Raw genomic sequence first — 7,700 nt, forward strand, 5'->3', positions numbered from 1 at the left:
AGTTAAATCATAATTTTCTTTCCTCAGCCCAGCCAAAAGAGATTCTTGATTCCTATTGCCCTGTGACTGTTGTGTTCAAAGACTGCTGTCTGTGACAAAATCTTACAGTAAACGTGGATATTAACTGAACTATTTCACAGCTCTGATTTGTCTTGTTTGTACTGAGCAGACAGCGTAATGCAACTCTCATGTGAATATCTGCCATGGAACAAGTTCACACAGCCACTAATTCAAGTGTGTGTTGGGGAAAAAATCACTCTAGAGTCATAGTATATGAACCTCTCTTGATAATGAAACTGCACTGAGGTGTTAACTTATTTTAAACTTTATTGCTATTGACATGTTCCAGCCCTCTTTGTAGTACATTTTTTTTGCATTTCCCCATGGTTAAACCACCACTTTGTGCTTATCCTTCCCTCCTGAATTATAGTTGGTCCTTCATTCCAAGCACTTTATGCTATCTGTAATGGGATCTATTTTTGCACTGGAATATCTGTTAACTCTGCAAAAATCTAGAGAGATTTCACAACTGAAATTTCTAAATCCTTAAACGGACATTTTCATTAAAAGCAAAAAAAAAAAAAAAAAGTATATATATTTGTATTTGCTAATAACTGTTATGTGAAGTATTAAAAGGCACTCTAATTGCCTTGTATTAAGTGAAAAATAAAGCTGTTATGGCGCCACTGGTCTTCAAAGCCTCATTTTTTGCATAATTAATTTCTAAATGAATAAACAAATAAAATACTTTTTATTTTGAGGAGTATTATTAGAAGCTCTTGTTTTGCCTGGTTTTGTTTTGTTTTGAACTTTGATGCATGATGTGCAAGCAAGTTCAGGTATCTCTACAAATCAGCACAGGCACACACTATTTTCAGGCATAGGAGACAGTACAAAATTTGAAAGGCAAGTGTTATTTCAAGCATCTGAAGTTCATAAATAAAAAGCAAAATGTTGAGTATAAAGCCTCTAAAATACCCTAAACTTAGGTAATCCTTAGCTAATACCAAACAAAAGGAAGATCACTCAAGTTAATACCAAGCTGATTTTGAACAGCAGGCTACAAATGAAAGCAGAATCATGGTCTGATTGCTCAAAGGAAAATTGGCATTAAAATTTTGCCTGTCACTGCCCACAGTCCCACTATCAACCAGTTAAGATCCAGAATCAAACCAGTTCTTGAAGGTACGCTCATCAGGAAGACCCATCCTGAGATATGAAGCCAATTAGAATTTCCTGTATTTTCTGTTTTAATCTAGTGTCTAGTTGGTGCTTTGGGTAATGTGCTTGATTTATCAAACTCTTGTCAGAAAATGACATGCACGTCTCAAATCCCGACCATGGTTTACTATGAATGCTGGTGACAAGGAAAATACTTTTACTAAAAAAAATACTGTTTTTAGTATGCCTCTGTTTTTTATTCCAGTAAACAATAAAATAACTTAATGTTTGCATTCATGTGGGAAAAAAAAAAAAAGTCCTATTAATTCCCTGCCACAATTTTTCATTTTATTTTTGTTACTGGAAAAAAATAATCCTCATTTGAGTTAACTGCCATAAAGCGATATTTGGAATGAACTCGGTACTGATGTTTTATCAGCCATTTACAGCTTAAAGAGTTGATTTCCAAAATGTAAGACATTAATCTCTGAAGTAGTGCTTGTTCCATGGTGAAATTGCTAAAGATGGCTTTGTTGAAAGGAGGAGTATGAAGACTTGGCTACAGCAGCTGGGATCTGATATACTCCCTTAACTACAATAGCTGGATCCCATCCACTCACCTTGTATCTATGCATAATTCCTACAATTGTTTTCTTAGTGAGATTTTAGTGATGATTATAGTGCTTTCTGTGGGATCCTAAGGTACTTTTTACAGAAGCAATAATCATTAGGCATACTGCACAGATACTTCAGCAGAGAAGTGAAACCAACTGCTCATTGTAGGTCAGTGATCAGCCACTGCAAAAGCCCCCTAGAGCTCTGCCAGTTAGTGAACTTTAGATTGCAGAAGAGGGTGCTACATACCACTGTGCCCAAAACACAAGTTTGACTTCTCACCCCACATGCCCTCTGCCCTGCTGCTATTTCCTCTAGCTTACTGGTTCTAAAGCAACTCATGCCAAGACTGGTGTTGACCAAATGCAAGGTCTTCAAAATGCTGTACTTGGAGAACAGGGTTTATAATTTCATAAAAAGAGTAAGAACTTGAGCTATAAATACTAAAAATTCATGCTGAATACAAATTTATTTGGCTGTTAACTGTGGCAAGAATTATTTCAAAGAATGTAAGCCTACGCAGATCAGCTGAGTTTGATTACACAGTTGAACAAGAAGGACTAATCAACTTTAGCACCCTAAACAAATATTAAATTACCTAAGGCAAAGCGTTATGTTTAATCCATAGTTCTGAGGAAGCAATTACTGAAAAAAAAAAGGGCTGAAGAGAACTGTGACAAGACAGTGAATAAATGGCCATTCCATGTCAGACTTCACTGGATATCACCACCTGGCCAGCGCCACTGCCGCATCTCCTAGGTGCAGTTCCAGCCACACTGATGTGTTACATTACTCAGAATGAATACTAACCATCCCTGTGAGAGGTCTGATTAAAACATAACTGGGTGACAGATATGTGGGGGGCATTCCTTCTTAAATCAGAATGCAGCAGCCGAGATGTCATAGTTGCAAGTCACCCAAGTATGTTATGAAAACAATATAAGCCCTGAGCTGTAAAGTTGGAGAAGAGCACTTCAGCAGGTTTGGTACGGGATCTAGTTATGCAGAAAAGCATTAAAAACTGAGCAGTTAAAATAAAAGGTAGGTGAAGTGTGGTTCGTGCCATACGGCTCAAGTTCTTTTTCTTGGGACTGTAGGACTACCACCATAAACTTCTGCATTTAGCTTCTGACAGCACTTCCATCGTGTCCTTTCTGCCACCAGTTACGTCCTTTAGAAGAGGGTTACTTCAGCGGTGAACACTGCAGAGGAATCAGGAGCATATTTTGCTGGGAATCCAAGAACCTGACACTGTCCCGCACTGAAATTAAATGCATATTTAATTAAGACAGTAATCCAATGAGAAATTATACTTTTCTCAGCATGCACATGGGTAACACTAGTGAGTTCTCTGTATCCATTATCTCTTACCAGCTGCTACCACTCTGGCATCTTCATGGGCACTGTGCCTTCCTGCTGCCCGGTGGTCCGGGGTCTCATTCCACCAGATAACATGGACTGGGAAAGAAATAAAGTCAGCTGAATACTGCTACGCTGCAATACAACACGTACTCTTAAGTCCTAGCAGTCTGCCTTCTCCTGTTAGAGGCCTTGCAGTTAGCAGAAACAATTCTCCAGGCAAGTATGTGGTGGGATGATCCTCTGATGAGCCCTTAAAAGGTTAGACTCTTTAACATCAGATCTGAGTGTCAGTTCAGATAGCAGCACCTGGCTTAAGCCTATAACTCAACAGACAAAGCTGGGTTCAAGGACTGTTTACATGACTTTGGTGATCCACAACATCATTTTCATCAAGCGAGCCAATCCTGACACAGGACGAGGGCTTGCCCCTCTCCCTCTGCCCCTTGCCATGCCAAAGTCTGTAGCAGAAATTGAGTAGTACCTGTGTTGAGTAATCCATACTCTGTGTGGAAAACACCGATGAGCTTGGTGTAGCCTGTGTTGATGTGAGCATTGATTGCAGCTTGAAATGCTTCACCCCACAACGCTGGCCCGCCAGGCTTCATCTGGAAAGTAACCCATTCATATACTCCTGGAAGGAAAGGCAAAGATGACCTCAAGGAAGTAAATACAAATTAATATGCTCAAAATGTGTCATGGCCACAAGATATTTATTGTGAAACCAGTACTGCAATTCCCTGCCATTCGGGGTCAGCAGGAGATGAAACTGCCCCTTCATCCCAGCTTGCACAACATCCCACAGCCTCCAGGGGCTCACAAGAGCACAGGAAGCAGCTCCCCAACTGGAGCTAGCTAAAATGTAAATAGCAGAACCCTGAGGAAGAGAAGCCCAGCTCAGCAATTTTCAGCGTTGCCTGGAAATCTGGGGAGATTCAGCCTATTCTGTAGAAGTCAGAAATATTCACACACGCTTGTGGGATTTTAACAGCTGATTGAACAAAGCATGGTGGCCTTTTTTAAGACTGGCAATGTTTTCCAGCATTGAAGTGGTTTATGACATTGCAAGCCTTTTCGAGTACTGGCAACTGGCCACAGCAAGATCTGCAGGCACAGTCAACAGACGAGGACTAGGTTACCACCTCTGCTCTGCCAAACTGCCTGCCTCATTTGCAGAAAAATGGCAAGATTTGCTGAAACTCTCCAGTCCTTCTACAAGACACGTTATGGGTCTCCGTTCCATTCAGGTAGCTACTCTAGGCCACAAGCACCGGCGCTGTGACAGGGAGCCAGACACCACATGGCAATGCACTCCACCAAGGAAGCCTGAAAATGCTCATAAATAGGGGAACACATCTGCAGCTAAGAGAATTTAGGGGCAGGAGGTCTAGACCTAATCTGTTTGTTACAAAGTATGCTTGGCTTGCCTGTATCTTTAAAATCAGGGATTTTTTTTCCACTTTTCTTAAAACTATTACGCAAAAGAAGCAGTGACATCAAAGCAAACTGATTAAAGATAAAAACCTCTGTGAAAGAGAAAAATCATTGTCCTTCCTGTCTCCAGGAAATGCCCTCTCACTGGTGGATGGACAAAGCAAGTCCAGGACGACCACTCCGACCACTACTGCAGTACAGCCATTTTGCACCTTTACTTAAGCAAGTCACACCCCTCTTTGCGACCTTACTGATCAGGGCTCTAGTCAGTCGCTGACATTAGTGTTAAATCCTTCTTAAAAACTTTGTCCCTCATCAGTGTTATGTCACTTTTTCACATGGGTGTATGTACATGCACTTCACAGGATCACAGAAGTTTAAGCCACGTTTTGTTAGTCAGCATTAGTAATTTTAATCAGCCAAAGAGAAGATAAGCTCACCCCCTTCTTTTGGAGGCTTCCCAAGTTGACACCAGGGTACCAGATAAGCAACCTCATTGTGCTGTTTCTCTATCAAGGGGAGAGCTGCAGAGATGAATTTTCCCTGCCATTCTTTGTCGTTGGCTAATGCATGCCGGACCGCTGTTCTGTGGGCAAAATTATCTGTAAGAAAAGAAAAAAAAAAAAGAAAAAAACAATCTGAAAAAATGCACTTAATGTCACATCAGACTCAATCAAAATATGTCATTAAAAGGAGACAGCTGCACTAAAATATATTTGAAATTTATACTTTTAAAACAGCATATTAGCTTGAAGTGTATGTGGCAAGTTCCCTTCAAATTCTGCCAAAATCTTTGATTGAGATTTCAGATTTAAACGGTTTAAAGCCAAACCAAATTTTCCAACAAAGTTTATAAAAAAGTTAAAATGGGTTAAGTTATGTTACTTTTAAGAAAGATTCATGTATGGCATCTGCAGAGATTATTGGATGTGGCAACAGTTACCAAGAATAAGGAGACTTGAAGAAAGCACAGCTGATAAGGAAGTGAAGTGGAAAAGAAAATCCAGAAGGAATATTAGTCTACCAAGAGAAAATAAAGAAAAAATATGAGTTTTGGCTTATATAAAATGACATTAAAATTGCAAGAGTAGAAGTAATATTTGTTTGTTTGTTCAGATACATAAAAAATTATCAAATGCCTAAAATCTAAACCTTTTTCTTCTTCTTAATTAAAACCAAATCCACTTAATTAAGAATGTCTGAATTTCAACTGGATAGGCTGCAGTGACATCCTAAGCAGTATGTTTGTGAAGACAGCTTTTAATAATATAAGAGAAACATCCAGCATCTGAGAATGGAAATGAAATGAGCACGGCTTCCCATCTCTCCAGAGCCCAAGTATCCAGTCACTGCCCCTGGGCTCCACAAAGATCACAGCCAACACAACTAATTATTTTGTGTAATCATACTTTTTCTTGGCTCACCAGCACCTTCCAGGTCATCACTGACTCCAGGAACATTGAAAGATGACTATAATGCAAGAAACCTGTTGCAACAAATTACTTTGCGTGCCTGGGAAGTTGGGAGCTGCTGGAGTGGCTTCCCAGCTCAACACAGTCCAGCTGCAGAAATTTAAGTATGCAAACTGCATGCTTTTTATTTTAGGGGAGTGACTGCTACACTGAACTAAAATGTGAGGATGATTATGGATGCATATAAACACAGACTGCATCTAGCTGGTCTGTACTTACAATAAGGTAATACTGCATGTACTACCTCATGAAGGAGGACTCAACATTTTTTTCTACCTATTTTGAAATTCTGAAAACATCTGTGGTTCGGGAACTCGCCCAAAGTTAAAAATGCTTACCATGAACAAAGCACTCTGCTGCAATTCCCCTATTATACCTGTTTTGGGCAGACATCACTGTTTAACAACAGCTGTAACTCACTCATCCCAACACGTCACGATTGTCTTGGCAGGCTGTGCAGTGTTGTCAGCAAACGGTAGAGGAACAAATCTTTTTCAGACACTTTCTTACAGTAAGAGCAGCAAACAAGAACCAGGTAAGCTTGCTCCTTGCCTCTTGCCCCAGTGACAGGGAGCAGAGAGAGGGCCGAGCAGCACAGAGGGATGCTGAGCGTACCGTACTTCCAAACATGGACCACCTTATTCATTGCTCCCAGCTCCGCAGACCAGAATCCCACCAGCTCTGAGTGAGCTGTGCGAAGGTGGAGGTGCTTGTTGACCATTTCCACAAAATCCTTCATCTTTGATGGCTTAATATCATATGTGCGAATTTCGTAGAAAATGCTATTATTTTGTCTGGGCCCTGTGGCAAAGGATGCGAGTACCTGAGAGAAAATATTGAGAAAAATAACTAATTCTCAAGCTGGAGAAAACAGTGAGATGCTATAGATGGATTTTTGTACGAGGGGGCTGGGAGGGAGGGTACTTCGTGATCTCCACTGCAACAGCATGTTGTGGGTTTTTTTCCTTTGGGAATAGTTCCCATGCACATTATCTGCTGCAACTCCTTTCAGCAGTGCAACAGATCGTGACGAGTCTTTTATTTGTCTCACTCAACTGTTTAATTATTAGCTCGTAGCAAAGCAGGATTTTCCTTTTCTCATATACCTTCCTCAGGAAGCAGGATGCAAAAAGCCAAAGCAATAAAAAGAGAGTCGGCTAAACACAATATTCAAAGGCAAGGCTGAAGATGAACACGCAAATGGAGGCAACATCTACATCTGCCTGCATTGCCCTTACCTGACCAACTCACACTGCTGCAACCTGTTTTCTAATTGCAGTCTTGCACCAGTGCTATCCAACTACACATTGCTGGCCAAAGAAAGAAGGTACCAGTGCTTGAGAAAAGACTGACTCCTTCCAGCACAAGACTGCTGAAATCTGCATCCCTGCTCTTCACTGGCTGCTTCCCAAACCCTGGTTAAGAACAGTTCTTCCATTCACACAACGTAACACCCTTCAGAAGTCCCAGGAGACGCTTACTTATCCAGCTGCTTCAATAACCTGGAACATGCTGCTCGACTCCCAAATAAAGCGAGAAGCACTGAGGCCAGACCAAATGCCTGTCCTTACCCCGGCAGAAAGGAGGGGGCGGGACGGGTTTTGGACACGTGCTGTAATCATGAATGTAGCCATCGCTGAACGGATAGAATGAGAGCAT

The 7,700-nt window shown here is 41.0% G+C and overlaps 1 protein-coding gene across 1 annotated transcript; it reads right to left on the reverse strand.

Moving 5' to 3' along the window:
- Positions 1-2,960: 2,960 nt before the first annotated feature.
- NIPSNAP3A (nipsnap homolog 3A (C. elegans)) lies at positions 2,961-6,862 on the reverse strand. Its single transcript, XM_008949645.1, has 5 exons — positions 6,657-6,862; positions 5,010-5,171; positions 3,620-3,769; positions 3,148-3,234; positions 2,961-3,037 (listed from the first exon to the last, which is right to left on the reverse strand). Exons 1-5 carry the CDS (start codon positions 6,778-6,780, stop codon positions 2,961-2,963), a joined length of 600 nt encoding a protein of 199 aa, XP_008947893.1. The 5' UTR covers positions 6,781-6,862.
- Positions 6,863-7,700: the final 838 nt, after the last annotated feature.

Source organism: Merops nubicus, unplaced genomic scaffold, assembly GCF_000691845.1.
Source record: "Merops nubicus isolate BGI_N331 unplaced genomic scaffold, ASM69184v1 scaffold35331, whole genome shotgun sequence".
NCBI classification, from domain to species: Eukaryota; Metazoa; Chordata; class Aves; order Coraciiformes; family Meropidae; genus Merops; species Merops nubicus.